Genomic DNA, 16,887 nt, shown 5'->3' with positions numbered 1-16,887 from the left:
CGTATCCGAGTTCACAAGTTAAGTTCAGCACCGAGAGAAGATGGCGGCCCCAAGGCGTCCCAAAAGCCGGCCGACCTCTGCTCGGCTCAGCGGGCTGGCCAGCCTGAAAGTTGGTGCTATAGCTCCTTTGCACCGTCATGCCTCATGACCATGACGCGGAGACACGCTGATGCTGCGTGCCGCTCGTCAAGAAACAGCTGCGGGCGCGTGTGCACCCGTCGTCGATGCATCGAGGAAGCAATCCATGTTGCTCGCATGAAAGGGGGCGTGGGGTACTACAGCTCGTTTAGACAAAAGGGCACAAGAGCAACACGTTACTCACTCTCCTCTGAGCAGAACAAGGGATCCAGGCATCCAGCATCAGAGCCGATGGCCTGATTTTGCAGGATTTGAAGAATGCAGGATAAACAAAACGTAAGATCAGAATGTCGTGCCATCGTAATTCCTACAGGATTAGAAGCCCTCAAAAAAAATATTATTTGATGCAACAGAAGAAAAACACCGAATTTGTTCCAAGGGTTTGAGTGGAAGAAAAAAAAAATCCTGTGAAGTTTGGTGAAACGGATCTCTAGAAAGCGAATCTTAAGAATAAATTGAACACCACATATAATACTCCCTCCGTTCTGAAATAAATGACATGGATTTGTATAAGAATCTATACAAATCCAAATCACTTATTTCCGGACCGAGGAAGCAGTAAATTTTTCCAACAGATACAATCTTGAGATTCCTTTGAAAACGCAGTGACGCAATGGTTAGCTACCCATGGCTGATACAATCCTCGGTAATTCCTCGGAAAATACATCCAAAATTCTTACAAGTACATAGAATACCCAGAAGTACTGCGAATCACAAGAGCGCTAAGTACATCAGATACCCAGACGTACATGATTCTCCTGTATTCATGTTCATGATGATGACACTCTGAGCTTGGCTGTTTTCCCCCTTTGGGTTCATGAAACGTGTAAACTATACACTAGCAGTGAATACAACAATCTTGGGACTGGAAATGAGCAGAGAAACTGCAAATAGTTCCACCAAAAACACTTGCTAGCTCTAATCCAAACACCATGCACAGTAACTTGATGGCCTGAGCTCTAATCTACGCTTATTTGTAAAAACAGGTATCCCCTTGGCTCTAACCACTGTCATCATCACCAGGCAAGATTGTTCAGTGATAGTTGTTTTCAGTCCCTGGCTCCCTGCGAGCTTAGAGGCCTAACATGCACAATGTCAAACCACTGACCGATTATACACGGCCTAAATTTGATACTCCCTCCGATCCATATTAGTTGTCGAAATATTACATGTATCTAGGCGCTTTTTAGGTATAGATACATCCATGTTTGGGCAAATTTGAGACAATTAATATGGATCGGAGGGAATATAAGAACTCAAATGATGCCCATCAACAGGGCAGTGGAAGATCTTACTAAGTATTCAGTTCCGATGTATAACTTCACATTCTGCCATGGCCTCTCACTCCAGCAACTTTGTCCCACTCCTCAGGGGAGAGCATATCAGCCATGTACTTCTCCTGACCGCGCCAAAGGATCTGACATCACACAGATTAAGAATTTACTCATCTGCATAGAGCAGGACTGCAGCCCATACATTTGACATTACCATGAATGTGCGACCGAGAAGGTTCGCACTAATACATTGTGCAATCTTACTATGTCTGGCTAAACAATACTCCACATATGGCAAGAGCAGCAAAACAACATGGGTTGGAAAACTGTGGATAAAAGCAAAACGTGCTATGAGATCACCCTTTTTGGTGCACTCACGCAATTGTATTTGGTTTAGAAACCAAATTAGCATGGATTTTTTTTCTAAAAATGTACATATATGGAATTCATAATTATTCCATCGAATACATGTAAAAGTTTGACTTCAAATTCATTCCATTTTACGAAAACAAAAATAAGAAAATGACTATTCACTGGAAACTTTTTTTTTCCTAACACATTTGAATTTGAAAGGTACCATGAACTCTAAATGGCACATCCTATTTTCTTTTCCAGATACTTTTCATGTTGATTTGGTGCCTAAACTGGAAGTTGATTGCATACATTACCATGGAAAGAGAGATAAGAATACCTTGTCAATGACCCCAAACTCCTTGGCTTTCAAGGAATCCATATAAAATGGTCCTCTCATCACCTTGTCTATTTTCTCTGGTGGCTGAAATGAAGTGTCATATTACAACTGAAAAGAACATAAAGAGTAGCACAGGAAATTAATTACAAGTTCTACGTACATTTCCTGTGTGCCTTGCTAAAAGTTTGACCAAGGTGTTCCTGTTGTGCACGACCTACAAGAAGCAAATAAGGAGATAGGTATTCACTCAAGATGAACCATGAATCTGGGAAACTGGACAAGATACTAGGTCAACGATTCAACTTTACATGGAGGAACATATACAGGAACTTTGATATTCTTAAAGTAGAAGCAAAGCTTTGATGAGATGTTTTCTTGACTAAAGTAACAAAAGTAAATGCTTGATCACTTGCTTACCATACATGTGATTCAAGAGTAGAAACTAATAAGAAATGAAACCACCAGCTGATACCTCTTTCGCTCGGATAACAACATCAGATGCTTGCATCATCCCATATGAAGGAATACGAGGTTGCTGAATCAAAGCTGACATGCAAATATGTGTTCTATCATTAGCAATAATGAACCAACAGCAAAAGTGATCCATAGTCCCCACAGTTTACTACCTTTGGCATGCGGAAACATGTATCGTTTGCCTTTCTTTCCTGCTGCAAGGACAAGACAAGCATGACCTGCTGCAGCTCCTATACAAAGAGTGTGGATCTGCAGAGCAAATGGTAGATTCATCATGAGAATCATATATGTTGAAAATAGCAATAGTATCTACAAAATCCAGAGAGTAATGCACTAATGATCAATTATATAAACACATCCAGCTCATCCTAAATTTATGTCCATGATAAGCAGGGTGCCCAGTTCAAATCATCAGTGTAAGATGGTGCAACCTACGCAGAGGGTGTAATTATGCAACCAAAGCCACTGTACTCCCTCTGATCCATATTAATTGTCGAAATATTACATGTATCTAGACACTTTTTAGGCATAGATACATCCATATTTGGGCAAAGAGTAAAATGCACCGGAAGTCCTAATTCTTTGAAACTGCACGTTTCAATCCCAATTGTTTCGTAAGTGGTTCAGCGCAGGTCCTATGGTGGTTCAGACGCGTGCCTCCTGCCGACGTGGCTATTTGGGCCCACCCGTCAGATGCCAAGTTGTACATTTTTTTTGCAAAAAAACCCTTGCCTCCTCTTCCTCGTGCCCCCTATCCTCTTCTCCCTCTCTCCCCGAAGCTCTATCCACGCCGGAGTCGAGATCTCCACGCCACCGCCGGCGCTCGAGCGATGGTTCCTCCCGGGCACTTGCCCCGTCCTGATCCCCCTCCCTTCGCCAAGCTGCTTCTTCCACTGCTCCGGGGAACGACTTCGGGCAGGGCGCGCCTGTTGCCGTGTGGAGCGGCGGCGCCAACAAGGTGGACGGGAAGGTGACCCCGCCGGCCCTGGCTGGCCGCCGTCAACGAAGGAGATAGAAGAGGAGAGGGTGCTGGTCCGGGCCGTGCTAGCGGCAGCGGGGGGGGGGGGGGGGGGGGCGTGGAGGAGGGGGCCACGCTGCTTCCGCGTGGCGCCAGAGAAGGGCAGCGGAGAGGGGACAGCTCGGGCCACTGGAGTGTCGCGTGGGAGCACCGGCGGTCTCTGGAAGTTGTCGCGGACCTGGGGAATTTGGCGCTGAGGTCAAAGACTCACCGTAGAGGGAGATGGAGACGGCAGCGGCTCAACCGGAGTCGAGGAAGACGAGCGCGATGGTGACGATTCTGGCCATCCCGAGTCGATTCCTTCAGCGTGGAGACTCGGCGCTATGGGGTGGAGCTTCTAGGCAAGGCCGCGCGGCCCGGAAGGTGGCGTTGTTGGGGGCGGCCGGCGGCCGGGTGGATGGCGCCGAAACCCCCCATCGCGTGAGGCTGTGTTGGAGCGGCATAGGGCGTGAGGGCAGGCCAGAGTTCGCTGGGGCGTTGCAGTCCTTGCGGTACAGGCGGCTGGGTCGGGGAGGCTCGGGAGCAGCGGGAGCCGCGGGCGGCGCTCTGCACCGGAGGCGGGCTCGGCCACCGCATCTCCCCTCGTCTCGTCATCCGGCTTCGGCCCCATGGCCACTCTGGAGTTCTCGCGGCGCCAGAGAATCTAGCCTGCGGAGAACAACGACGCTGCACTCATGGGCTTTCCCATGGTACTCGCAGTGCCGGGATTTCATGGCTTTCGTGGAGAAGAGAGGAGGAGAGCAGAGAAGGAGAGGGGCACGGGGAAGAGAAATGAAGTAGGCAGGGGGGTTTTGCAAAAAAAAATGTCCACCTTGGCATCTGACAGGTGGGTCCAAATAGCCACGTCGGCAGAAGGCACGCGTCCGAACCACCATAGGACCTGCGCCGAACCACTTACGAAACAATTAGGACTCAAACGTGCAGTTTCAAAGAATTAGGACTAACTTGGGACATTTACGAAAGAATTAGGACCTCCGGTGCATTTTACTCTTTGGGCAAATTTGAGACAATTAATATGGATCAGAGGGAGTAACAAAACAAAGCTGGTATTTCTTCTAATGCTCTCAGTATGCCATATCACCTTCTTTTTAAGTTTTTCATGTTAATTTGGTGCCTCCAACCAAAGCTGATTTGCATGATTACACCCTGAGCATGCAGTTGTGCCAAATGTGGGGTATACCACCTTTTCGGGAGAAAAAAAAAGTTGCACCAAATATGAAATAAATATACTGCTGTGTAACATTGGGATCAATTTCTTGCTGGATACATGCATAAAATAATGAGAACGAGGTCACTTTATTTTTCATGCTCTGCTAGTGCAAAGAAAAATATCAGGGACTATCCAACTCCAGCCAAAGTAGGCATAGGGCAACTTTGATCCAGATTGCAATGTGGTATTATATTTGAGTATTTGTATTCAGTAGAGAATGATCTTTTCTGGAAGACTTTTGTACTCAACAATTAATACAAAACAACGGACAGTCAATATTGAACTACTGAATTACATGCAGTAAATGTAAAATATGGCACCTCAGTTTTCATCCGCATCATTGCATCGTAGATAGCAAAGCCTTCTGTCTCCATCCCAACCTGGCAAATCCAAGAAACTACACTAAGAACAATTTGACTATCATGACTATGACCAGAAAAGCTACAAGGGACCTCATAATTTATCACATTTAGCATGTCATAAAAAAGGCATATTAAGTGGATACTTAATCATGATGTTACAGAAAGCAGTTGATCATGAATCATAGATTGAACAAGATAAACTTGCTTACTGGTTCACCATCATCACGAGCTGTTCCTGTTGAGTTGATGTATATATATGCAGGTTCACTACTATTTGTCCAATCAAGGTACATCAACTGGGCAACGATAAGCTCTGTAACTGCCGGCACCAACTACCAAAGCAAGAAGAGATAATCTCATGAGGTCACAAGTTTTGACAGTTGCAAGAGTAACGATATTATAGCAAGTTGTACAAAAACAACACGCTAAGCGTCCAAGAAAAACTGCAGGATACCCATAATGATTCAAGCATATGTATAATGAAAACAGACTTTGACCAAGCATAAAAAAATAGCAATCTACAAGTTAAAGGACGATTCTATTGCAGTTCAACAAACAATGGGAATGAAGCCAACATTCATAGTAATGTGGTAAAAGAGCAAAAGTTCTACATGGAGGAACTTTTGCCTTTAGAGCCACTGGTGGATACTTGCTACATGGAAGAAACTATGCTACAACTGCAAGCCACGTGTATTGTAGCATGGGATCAGAATTCAAAACTATCCACTTTAATGAAAGGAACATTCGGTGAAATATGCCCTCTTCACTTGTGCTGGTGAGATCATAATTACACCGACTCCTTTATGTATAATCGGGAGTGAATCACGCAAAACTGGAGGTTAATGTACAAACTATCACAAAACTACAGGATTAAGGACTAATTTTTTAGAACTACAGATTTAGAGATCAATCATATGACTGTATAACAACACTACAAGTGGTAGGCCAACATCCCCACCCAGTCTGGCCACCTGGACTCACAAGTCATACTCACAAGTCACAAAATGATGGACCGGCTACATACTAAAAATTGTTGTGTTGACAACCTGCATTTTTGTGATAGCCTGTGCATTAAACCTATAGATCTGCAAAATTTACTCTAAAAACAGATATGCAGGTGAGTGGTGACAAATCCCAAGCTTCAACCTCATTCAGCAATACGAATAACCCCTTAAACTGAAATATAAATTTGTAAATACTGAATGATGGTAATAATTAAGAGAATAGGTTATTGAGGACCTAACCTGTGTTGGACATTGAAATACTATTATACTAAATTACCCGTGATTGACTTTTGCCAAAAAGGGCTCGTGGTATTGCACTCTGCCTAACTATTTCGCACATATGAAAGGAAATGAAAAACAAATGATTGATTGTGAATAAAGGCTAGTTCCTCTCCTTACAGTACAATACTGGTTTTAATGTTCGGTAGCTCAGGATATAACGTTTCATCAAACTGTTGTGTTCACCAAAGTTTTTTGTCACCATGATTGGATTCCAAGAATTCAAAATAGCAAGATATCATGAAGAAAAGCTTCCCTACTGAACCTTGGTGCAAGTTCATACCGGCATGCCAATGTAAACAATTCGGCCATGTAGAAGCAGTGATGGCAAATCTGGGGGAGGCCTTCTAGGACTGTGCTGACTGTAAGAACTGCTAGAACGTTCCACCTGCCAATTACAGTTAATGAATTTCAGTTTGCAATACAACTCTAGAGATCAAAGTGCACAGGTATAAGATTGATGTGTGGGTATAGTGCACCTTAGCTATTTCAGAAGTAAAGCACAAAGGCTCCAGTTGCCAAACAAACAGATAGGCTCCAGTTGTGGTAGGTATATGCAAGTAAACAAGTTCCCAAATCGAATATCTACGATCAACGTGGTAGGTATAGTTGTGATTGCACAACTCTAAAGCAGATAGGCTCCAGTTGCTTGTAGGCTATTATTTGAATGGGGAAAACCTTTTAGGATGATACACCGACCTATTAAACATGTTAGCTGGCACTGAGCACAGCACACCCTTGATATGTGTTTCTATGGGTCTCTACATTCTTCCGATAACTACTAACAAAATGGAAACAAAAAACAATCCCAGGAACACGTAGTTGGCATGTAATATAACCCGTCCAAATGAGCACCAAGTTTCATATTGCAGTTATATACTCCGTATTCCTTTTTTCTGAAACCAGCATCGTATCTCCATTACCGCCGCACATATGAGCACGACGCAAGTAAGCGTGAAAACACTAAATCACCTGCGCGGGCGAGGACATGAGCTTGGCGTTCTGGAATATCTCGAGGAACGGCAGGTGGTCGTCGCCGCGGTGCTCGCCACCTGCTGCGGCCGCTAGCTCCTCCGGAGAGGCAGCGGCTAGGGTAGACAGGAACGGGTCGCCCCTCGGGTTGAACAATGGGGACGGAGCCCCCGCCGCTGACCCGGCTACGCGCGCCACGAGAGCCGACGACGGCGCGCCGCACCACCGCGCGGACCGGACAAGGGGGTTCGGGGAGAAGAGGGGGAAGGATGCCGGGGGCGGGGACGGGGTGGGGAGGCGTAGGGAGAGGAAGGAGGAGGCCATGGTGCCCGGCCGCGGCGTGCGAGCGAGCTCCGGGAGTGGAAAGCGGAGAGCGTGGGTGTGGATAATTTGGTCGGGGGAGTCGTGCCGTAACCCTCTCTAACCCGTTACTGGCGTTTGTTCGCTCTGGGCCTTGGCCTATGAAGTATGACAGGGTTTGGATGGGCTTGGATGGGCCTTGTATGATAGGCCGTGTGCCGGTTCAAGAATGAACTTTCTTTTTTAAAACAAATTCCCTGCTCTGCTAAAAAAAACAAATTCCCTGCTTGATTACTCAGAAAGTGAAGTCAAAGACTCCACCGCCAAATTACAACACCAGATTGCAGAAGGTACCCAGAGAAGAGAAAAACATGATTAATATCCTGGGACACGCATAAAAAAAGAAAGCAGAATTGCTGTGGCGCATAAGCTTGTTATCAATGATTGTAACCAGACACTGTTGTGATGAAATGAATCCCCTCTTCCCCTCAAGAAACAAAGAAAGGGATCAGAGAGGAAAAACCAAGAGCTCCAACTAATAGTGCATATACAAACCTCTCATCGAACAATTTGATTCCTTCATCTACATAAAAATGCTGATACATATTAGCTCGTACATCGGTCGCCATGCACCAAGTAGACATCAGAATGTGCAAAAGGAATACTAATAAAAATCTCTCTCGAATAGCAAACCGACCCCGCGGAAACACAACAGCAGCGAGCTATGAAGTACAGGAGAGAATACGGATATCGGGAGAGAGGTAGCAGAGCTGGTACGTGCAGCAGAGAAATCAAGTGGGGGGGGGGGGGGGGGGGGGCGCTCTAGCCGCGGCACTGGGTGATGGCGGAGCAGCCGCGCGTGTAGGGGTTGGCTTCGGCGTCCGGCTGGCAGTTGTAGTAGGACATGCCCGGCACGGAGCACGGCACCGAGTCCCTCCTCAGCGCAGAGTAGCTGATGTACTGCGCCTGCTCCTCCTCCTCCTCGTCGTGGAGGCGCCGCCTTAGGCTCAGCCCCAACCCGCCGTCGCCCAGGCACTCCTCCTCCACCGTGCCTCCTCCGCAGGATCTGGTCCCCCTACTCGACCGCCCCGCCGAGTCCGACGCAAGCTCAGCCGCCGCCGTGGCAGAGACGGCGAGCGCGGCGACGAGCAGGAGCAGCGCGTGCCGTGGCATGGTGGACGAGGGAGCGGCAGTTAATGGAGGCTGCTGTGCTTTGGGACGCGTGAGGTGGTCGCCGGGCGGTTAGGCTGTGTGTGTGCTCGCGTGTGGACAGTGTAGTGTGGACTAAGGGCGCTGGTGCCTGGAGAAACAGAGATGCGAAAGCTTTTTGAACGCGAGATGGTGGGAACTCGTGGAAAATATTACAGAGTTTTGCCACTTGCGCTGACCCTACCTGAGTTAACCAATTGAGTTTGCGAGATGATGTCTAGTTTAGTACTCCCAGCCAATTGGAAAAGTTGTGGATTTTTTGAATTTTTCTGAGTGAGTTGACAAAAGATATTTGTACACTAATAAATTTTTGAATCCGTACTCAATCTACAGATAGAGAAACAGAAAAGATAAATACTCCCAGTACATCTATATTCAGCACTCTCTTGGTTTAGGATTTAACTCTTTATGAAGATAAAAAGAATCGACCCTTCACATGCCCTAACTCCACATGCATTTTTCTAATGGAGTATATGTGAAGAAAGAAAACCACCGAAAAGACGAGACACTACAGATGTCCCGTATCTCCCCTGGGGTGAGATAGGACACGGAGCAAACAGGCAACGACGATTCTAGCAGCTTCGAGAAACCAGCTGCGCGACAAGTTCACAGCTCCTTGACGAACCATGGCATGCACGTGAAGAGGCACGAGCGGTAGCCGCGATCGCAGCAGCAGGTTGACCTAGGAATCTTGCCCCAATTTTTATTCTAATCTGACATTCTGACCACGCGCTGGTTTGCGAGCTCAGCTCCGAGTGAAGGCCGGCGCCACCGCACTGAAAAAAGATCTCCTTTGTCATGCCCTCGTTACAGCGGATGCTTTCGATCATAGATATTCATCTGAGTTGTAAACAAAATGAAACAACTTGTTCATCAATCTATCCAAGGTACAGTAAAAAATCTAGAAGCAGATGGATGAAAACGCATCATCAGCATGGCTGGAGCAGGGAAGGGACAAGGCATGCTCGGAAGAAGCAAAGCCTTCCAATAGTAAAAGGAAGCAGTTTCCATGCCGGATCTAGGTTTGGCTTACCGTCTCCCAAGGTCAGGTAAAAAAAAAACAAGCAAAAGCTCCATTCGCATGTGGTTTAATCAGAAAAGCTACAGGCACACTAGTAAGACCACACGTTGGTGAAATCATGAAATGTACCTACTCTGGTGAAACGTTAAGACACGTGACAGTGCTGGTGAAATCATGAAAGGGAAACCCTAGCTGTTATCACGACAAGCACAGGGATTGTGCTCGCGGAGGCTACTTCAACACAAAACACAAAAAGCAGCAACGAATTGTCTCGGAGTAATGCAGCTGCGGTTGAAGCCACTAAAACAGCATGCTGGAACACAGGGATTCGGCCTGAAACTGCATCCACCTACTATCTGCGACTTTCTTCTTATCAGAGGGTGACCCCGTATCCATCGACAATACTGTTGCCCAGACCATGGAGGCACACAAGGTTGACATGGCTGAATTCATTGTTTTGTCAAAGAAGGAACCACTGAGTGCGACTATCGTGATCTAGCTGACTATGGGAAACAATTCATGTTGTTCTTCGATGCTTGTCCAGATGCATTTGGCGGTATCACTCGCCTGCACCTAGACAATTTGAGGCTCGGTGAATCAGACATCTCTAATGTCCTCGTCACTTGCAAGCGACTAAAGGATCTGCGTTTCATTAACTGTCACTCGGTGGGTGTCACCAGTCTGCAAATGGAACATTCGCAACTTAGTGAGCTGTCTCGTTGATTATCGTCTTGGAAAAGTTGTGTTGAACTGGCTCTCGCAACTCACACGGGTGACCTTTTAGTGTTCGATCGCTCTTCATCATACACTATGCCCCATTACTCGAGGTCGTAAACCTCACTAGTGTTGGTCTCAGTTGGCACAAGATGATCAAGCTAACTAAGTTACTTCATGGTACCTTTGTGCGCGACTTGAAGTTGGGATTCAAAAGCGAAAAGATTTGGGTTCTGCCAGAGTGCTTGACAAAAAGTTTGTCATCTGTTTTTTGCCAACTAAGGTTTCTGATCTAGATGACATTCCTGAAGGGTGTGATCTCACCTGGACATTGCTCGTCCTATAAGCTGCACCCTCCCTGAAGGCTAAGTGATAGTTTTTTGAAGATGCTCTTAGTGTGCAAACTAAAGCTGAATTTGCAAGGTCCAACTAAAATTGTGAGCCTTCTGGTTATGGTTGGATGGACAACTTACATTGTTTGGGTTTCACAAACTTTGCGCTTTTATAAGTAGTGTGTAGAATGTGTACATGGACATAGACAAATGTAAGTAGGAAACTATGTTGCTCATATTGATGAAAATGAACTTTCTTTTCCAAAGAAGAACAAGTCACGTTCAATATGCTCTAGGTTATGCAAAATTGAAATAGCAACAACAGAGTACAAACTAGATACCAGATAAATAATTAGCAATCAAAGTGCTGTTCAAGTAATTTATAGCTCATCCACTATGCACTTGGCTGGAATGTACCTGCAACTTTTTGGTATCAGCATCGTCCTCAGTCCATGTAGTGAGGTGTTGTTTGGACAAAAAGCTCCTCATCTTCGTCGTCGTCATTGTCTTCATCAGCACCTACCCAATTGCTTGGGTGATGCTGTGAGCGAGGATTATCACTCATAACTTCTGTAACAAATAGAAAGCAGGTTAGTTAAACATCAGTAGCACTACAAATGAATCAGTAAATATTAAATAATGATTTGATAAGTGTGTTATGCTGAAATAATTAACCAGGCGGCTCTTCCAAGTGATCCATTTGCATAGGCAGTCTGTAGTACGCACTAGTTAAGGAGACACATTTTTGGAAGTAGGAAAGCAGAAACACCTTGAGACATAGGTCTTACAACTTTCCATTTATAACTCCTAACAAATGGAAAATCAACATCAAAATCAAATATCTCGACATGATTCCCCAGATTTACAAGATTTAACAAACGGTTGATATTAGGACCTAACTGCCGTGGCCAGGTGTGTTTGATTATTTTCTCAGTAAACATTCCCCACTCAGTACTCTGCAATGGATTCTCTTTTTATTGTGGACTCATCGTCCCGTATCAGAAAGTCAGCATTCATCAAATCGAAACACTGCATTGTCAGCATATCTCCTTGAAACAGAGTAGTCAGTTCAAGTATACCATCAGTATGACTGTAAATCCACTCTTAAAGCAAGTTGGAATTACCCTGAAAAATGTCTATGGTTTGAAGAACTAGCTGAAATAGAGCAGATACCCACAAACTCTGAGGGAGATAGGTAAGTGAAGCCAAGGTCTGTTCTTTCTAGTTCCAGAACATGTGGGTCAGAAAGATTCCATGCTAAGAAATGCTGGTATTATAATCCCAACAAAAGCATATCTCAATTAAAGAGGTTCGATTTCCTGATAGATATGCAATGAGTTCTATTATTGTTGCTGATTAACTTGACAGCCACAAGTAAATATGAAAGATATTTGCATTACCCGTCAGTCTTGACTTTGGTGATACCAAATTATATCAATCAATATAAATTAGAAAAGTAATGATAATAACAAGTGAAGTGACTTAATAGGAATATAGGATACATATTGTTCGCATTATCTGTGACCGGTGGCTTGAAGGGAGCATTGGTAACATTGGGCAGCTTTGACGCGTCATTCGGTACGCTAGAACTTCCATTTTTCTCCTTCTGGGCACGATTTTCTGTGTTGGCTTCAAAGCTTTTTGGAGTAGTACCTGATTAAGAAAGTCCGCTTATCTTTAGCTAGATTGATGATACAGCAACAAGATAATGCTAGGATTCAGAGATGAAAGAAGCTTTTCAGTCAACAGTGATTACACCCAGGCATGTCGAAGTCCATGAACCGTGGTATGATATTGACCTGACAAAAGTGGTCATAGTGTTTCGTACAGGCGTTCTGGCTGTATCTCAGTTCTCATCAGATCACGGTGGTGCATACTACAATAAAGGAACACATGCCTGGAATGTGACCATATTACTCGTTAACAGCAACCATTTGCCAAAAAGATACACACCTGAAAGCTCAGACCATATTCTAGTATGGTTTGATTCCGGAACTGGACATGCTGAAGCAGCAGCAGCGGCCCTAGGCTCTTCTGCATGATGTGCCGAAGTAGGTGGTTGCTGAGGAATATTGCCATCATCTAGTTGTGATGCAAGCATAGTGGCAAGAACTAGAGTTGCATCAAAATCAGAACTTGGTCCATCATCCCATCCAAATCTTGGAACCAACAGGACAGGTCTGCAATTCAAATGAAACCTCATGGGCCATGAAGACTAATCCAAAAAAAAAATCAATCAGTATAATTACTTACTCGCCAGCCTTCTCAAAGAATAGAAGAATATCAACCTCACATCCTTCGCAGAATGTTAAAAATGCCTAGATTGAAAGAAGAAGGAAAATATATCTGTCAAGACTCATGGATCAAAGAGTTAGTAGATCAGAACACAGGGATACCTTCCAGCAATTGACGAACTGGATGCAACTTTTTTTAACAGCAACCCCAAGAAAATTTGATCAATTTATAACGCCGCTACTTCCCATCAAGCCACATTCTATTACTAACTATGAGACAGAAGAAGTAACAAACATAGAGCCAAGCAATATACATCTTTACAGAAAGACACCAAAAGGAACTTTAGCTTGCACCATTGCATCTTATATTGTCCTAAAAAGTAGAAATGGAGACTATGTTGCTTGTATTACGAGCTAGACTACATGTGTGGACACACAAACAATTACTCCCAGAACCCATTCATGCTTTTACATGGAACTACTCCTTGATTCAGTCCAAAGCACAGTAAGCTCCAATTTCTTTCCCATTTCAAAGGATACATTGTCTAATATCTTCTAAGTGCATGCCCTCAAACTTTTACCTTCAATTCTTTCCTCCCAAATGTGACATCCACCGGTTCACCAGCATGCACATACTCTAAGAACTCTGATGGGTCAACCCACAACTGGGTGTGCAGCCTGGTGTCGTAGTCATCTGCAACCCACAAATCACATGACAATTCACAAATCACAAACCAATCATCAGCAGAATAGCTGCCTCCAATAACTCTAGGAAAATTACACCACCACCCAAGCCACATCAAAAGCAGGGCACCTTTCGTAGGGTCGATGTAGCTTAGGAGCTGGACTGCCTTCCCCCCAATGTCATCATCAACGCAGGACAACCCTGAACCAGGGTCAGTGGCAATAACGGTGAGCTCCTGCAGCGTGGACTGGAAATTGTCGTCGAGCAGGCGCGCGAGGTCCCGCGGCCGGATGGCGAGGCGGCTGGGGAACCGGTTGCGGTCAAGCGCCAGAGTCTGCACCTCGGACTCCGCACTGCACGAGATCCCGTACGTCTTTTTCACCCCTGTAGGAGAGCACATGAGAAGGCATCGTCAGCTGGATCGCACGATCTGCAACCGCCCAGAGACGAAAATTTGGGGAAGAGGCGCCCGCCAAAACGGCAAAATTGGCGGGAACACGGCCAAAAAACCGCGCCGATTTTCACAAAAATTGCAAAACCCTAGAGGGGAATCAGGGCCGGCGGAGGGAGGGGGTGGGGAGCAGAGCATGTGATGCATGTACCATGGAGGCAGTTGAGGACGAACTTGAGCTTGGTCGCGTCGGGGTCCGGGAGCGAAGCGGTGAGGCTATCGACCGCGGCCGTCGGCGTGCGGAGCACGGAGAGGACGGACTTGAGGAGGACGCTGCACTGTAGCGGGGTGGACGACGGCGTGGTGGCGCCGGTGGAGAGGTGGAATTGGTCGAAGAAGTCGCGCTTGAGGGAGATGGACGCGAACGCCGACCGCGAGCTGTTGAGCGTGTGCAGCTCCAGCTGGAAGCCGAACGCAAAAAAAAAAAGGGGGTCAGAAAAAAAAACCGCCGTGGTGGCTCAAAACGGCAACAATGGGGGCTGCGATAGACGGCGGACCTTGTCGGGGTAGGCTTGGAATACAAGTTCGGAGCCGATGCGGGCGAGGCAGGTGACGCACCGTACGAACGTCCGCAGCGAGCCGCCGCTCATCGACAGCTCCATGGCCGGGTGGCCTCTGTCTCGTCGGCGTTTGGGGTTTGGGAAGAGGAAGAGGAGGAGGAGGAGGGAAAAAAAGAGGAGATGGGCTGCCTGACCATTCACTTATTGTTGGGCTGGGCCTTTGTAATACACCTAAGTTACAGCCCAAGGAGCCCTGTGCCCCTAGCTCTGTTTCGCTGCCAGCGGGTCCACAACCAGACGCTAGGGTTTACGAACCCTCCCCTGTCTTCTCGTGCTATAAATTGCTTGCCCCCCGAGCCTTCCGCCGCCGCCGCTCCAGATTCTCTTCGTCCTCCTGCAGCCTCCCTCCAGAGACCAAGGTGCGTAACCTCTCCTCCTCCCTCTCTGTATTTGATCTGGGGATTGTCATCTGCGTAGTGTCATGCCTGGATAACTGCGATGGAACTTGCGTGGTTGTATTTAGGATCAGCATCGTTCCTTGAAATTCTTTAGGATCTGCATAGTTTCATGCCTGTAACTGCAAGATGGAACTATACTGTTGAATTAGTTGTTAAGTCTAATCTCGTATCCCGTATTCGATTAGTCAAGCCTGTTCAGTCGTTTCCCAGATCCAATTAGTCTCGTATGTTCTTGTTGCGGTCGCTAGTTTGAGCTACAAGCTGTGGGACAACAAAAACAGTTTTTATGTTCTTAAATTTCGAGGCCTAGCGAGCTTTCAACTCTGTTGTCTGTGCCCTGGTTTGAGTCTGATCCGTGTTCTTCTCCACTTGCAGTCGCTGTTGTGGTATTTTCCCTCCAGCCGCCACCATGCAGAACGAGGAGGGTGCGATGGTGGACCTCTACGTCCCCAGGAAGTGGTATGTATGACGCGCACTCGCAATGAAATGATTTAGTGTACATTCGTGGCTGTATGTTTACCTTGTTGAACTGGTTCTTGCAGCTCGGCCACCAACAGGATCATCACGGCCAAGGACCACGCCTCTGTCCAGATCAACATTGGGCATGTTGATGAGAATGGGCTGTACGATGGCCGCTTCACCACATTTGCTCTCTCTGGATTCGTCCGTGCTCAGGTAAGCTTCTTTTGTTCTGATGATTGTTCCTTGTGAAATATAATGATTACAACATGTTCTTAAATCATCAGATTTTATTCTCTATATGTTGACATTTTCAAATGTTTAGTTCCATTCATTTTGTATCCTGACATCATGACAATTAAGCTGAATTCATTGTGTGAAAAATTTGATGTTCTAACTGGAGTTAACAATTGTCTGTTGTTTTGTTGTATGCAATGCATTGCACGTTTGATTATGATTGACCTGACCATATTGACTACGTAGTAAACATTTGCTATCATGGTTTATTTCTTCTGTTCATCTATCTTTAAACTCGTCTTCTTTTCTGATATTGTAATGAGGCAACCTGAATTATGTCTTGGCTTACATCTACTCCAATTCGAATTGTATGAAAAGTGCACATAGGTCTTTGCTTACAGCTACTCCGATTTGAATTGTTGGGTGTTACGGCACTATGTTAAGTTCAATAAGTGCCTATTGTTCTGTTATATCACTGGGTTCTTGTCTAATTTCCATTTTGCAGGGTGACGCAGATGGCTCTTTGGACAGGCTGTGGCAGAAGAAGAAGGCTGAGGTCAAGCAGCTCTAGATCATTCTCGTAGTTTTACCTGGAACTTGTTTCAGTTTCATGTCAATCTAGCTCTTGGATACAATGTCTGGTTTCAGTTGGCACTGTGCAAGTTAAGACTTGATGTCACATGGCTTGGTTTCTCGTGAACATGTTTGAGTTTTAATCTGTGTTGAATGACTGCAATATGCCCCCGCCACTTTCTCCAATCTTGTCTACTGAAATGCTTATATAATTCATTACATAGAACTATCAGTTCTTCCTTATGTAACCATATGCACCTGCGCTATGGTTGCAAACTTGCAATACTTTATC

The 16,887-nt window shown here is 45.7% G+C and overlaps 4 protein-coding genes across 6 annotated transcripts; 1 reads left to right on the top strand and 3 right to left on the bottom strand.

Annotated features, from left to right (window-relative positions):
• Window positions 1-721: 721 nt before the first annotated feature.
• On the bottom strand, window positions 722-7,816 carry LOC100841462 (ATP-dependent Clp protease proteolytic subunit-related protein 3, chloroplastic). Of its 3 annotated transcripts, none has more exons than XM_024457713.1 (11): window positions 7,423-7,816; window positions 6,734-6,838; window positions 5,377-5,499; window positions 5,126-5,185; window positions 4,407-4,475; window positions 2,730-2,826; window positions 2,576-2,649; window positions 2,264-2,317; window positions 2,104-2,187; window positions 1,434-1,555; window positions 722-1,241 (listed from the first exon to the last, which is right to left on the bottom strand). In XM_024457713.1, exons 1-10 carry the CDS (start codon window positions 7,744-7,746, stop codon window positions 1,460-1,462), a joined length of 1,086 nt encoding a protein of 361 aa, XP_024313481.1. In that variant the 5' UTR covers window positions 7,747-7,816; the 3' UTR covers window positions 722-1,241; window positions 1,434-1,459. The 3 variants fall into 3 exon arrangements, with proteins under 3 accessions (XP_024313481.1, XP_024313480.1, XP_003557933.1); XM_024457712.1 differs by having other exon boundaries at window positions 722-1,218; XM_003557885.3 differs by lacking the exon at window positions 4,407-4,475 and having other exon boundaries at window positions 722-1,218.
• Window positions 7,817-8,135: 319 nt separating this feature from the next.
• Window positions 8,136-9,049, bottom strand: LOC100832729 (protein RALF-like 22). Its single transcript, XM_003561599.3, has one exon. It carries the CDS (start codon window positions 8,893-8,895, stop codon window positions 8,545-8,547), a length of 351 nt encoding a protein of 116 aa, XP_003561647.1. The 5' UTR covers window positions 8,896-9,049; the 3' UTR covers window positions 8,136-8,544.
• Window positions 9,050-9,209: 160 nt separating this feature from the next.
• LOC100841158 (cell cycle checkpoint control protein RAD9A) lies at window positions 9,210-15,026 on the bottom strand. Its single transcript, XM_003557884.4, has 10 exons — window positions 14,866-15,026; window positions 14,520-14,769; window positions 14,047-14,301; window positions 13,814-13,926; window positions 13,252-13,316; window positions 12,952-13,178; window positions 12,501-12,651; window positions 11,674-11,711; window positions 11,416-11,568; window positions 9,210-9,771 (listed from the first exon to the last, which is right to left on the bottom strand). Exons 1-9 carry the CDS (start codon window positions 14,968-14,970, stop codon window positions 11,444-11,446), a joined length of 1,329 nt encoding a protein of 442 aa, XP_003557932.1. The 5' UTR covers window positions 14,971-15,026; the 3' UTR covers window positions 9,210-9,771; window positions 11,416-11,443.
• A 118-nt stretch (window positions 15,027-15,144) lies between these two features.
• LOC100840852 (40S ribosomal protein S21) lies at window positions 15,145-16,781 on the top strand. Its single transcript, XM_003557883.4, has 4 exons — window positions 15,145-15,287; window positions 15,702-15,785; window positions 15,869-16,001; window positions 16,528-16,781. The coding sequence occupies exons 2-4, from the start codon at window positions 15,736-15,738 to the stop codon at window positions 16,591-16,593; spliced, it is 249 nt and encodes an 82-aa protein (XP_003557931.1). The 5' UTR covers window positions 15,145-15,287; window positions 15,702-15,735; the 3' UTR covers window positions 16,594-16,781.
• Window positions 16,782-16,887: the final 106 nt, after the last annotated feature.

Source organism: Brachypodium distachyon, chromosome 1, assembly GCF_000005505.3.
Source record: "Brachypodium distachyon strain Bd21 chromosome 1, Brachypodium_distachyon_v3.0, whole genome shotgun sequence".
Classification (NCBI taxonomy): Eukaryota; Viridiplantae; Streptophyta; class Magnoliopsida; order Poales; family Poaceae; genus Brachypodium; species Brachypodium distachyon.
The sequence above is the reverse complement of the archived record's forward strand: the minus strand, read 5'-3'. Positions and strand labels throughout refer to the sequence as shown.

Coding starts and splice junctions, on each gene's coding strand:
- LOC100841462 (XM_024457713.1), bottom strand. CDS start 7,746: ATGGCCTCCTCCTTCCTCTCCCTACGCCTCCCCACCCCGTCCCCGCCC. Junction 4,476..5,125: donor TGATGCGGATGAAAACTGAG/GTGCCATATTTT, acceptor GGTTCGGCGCAG/GTCCTATGGTGGTTCGGACG. Junction 1,556..2,103: donor AGTTTGGGGTCATTGACAAG/GTATTCTTATCT, acceptor GTGTGATGTCAG/ATCCTTTGGCGCGGTCAGGA.
- LOC100832729 (XM_003561599.3), bottom strand. CDS start 8,895: ATGCCACGGCACGCGCTGCTCCTGCTCGTCGCCGCGCTCGCCGTCTCT.
- LOC100841158 (XM_003557884.4), bottom strand. CDS start 14,970: ATGGAGCTGTCGATGAGCGGCGGCTCGCTGCGGACGTTCGTACGGTGC. Junction 14,770..14,865: donor TCCAAGCCTACCCCGACAAG/GTCCGCCGTCTA, acceptor TTCGGCTTCCAG/CTGGAGCTGCACACGCTCAA. Junction 13,927..14,046: donor CTACATCGACCCTACGAAAG/GTGCCCTGCTTT, acceptor TGTGGGTTGCAG/ATGACTACGACACCAGGCTG.
- LOC100840852 (XM_003557883.4), top strand. CDS start 15,736: ATGCAGAACGAGGAGGGTGCGATGGTGGACCTCTACGTCCCCAGGAAG. Junction 15,786..15,868: donor CTCTACGTCCCCAGGAAGTG/GTATGTATGACG, acceptor TGGTTCTTGCAG/CTCGGCCACCAACAGGATCA. Junction 16,002..16,527: donor CTGGATTCGTCCGTGCTCAG/GTAAGCTTCTTT, acceptor TCCATTTTGCAG/GGTGACGCAGATGGCTCTTT.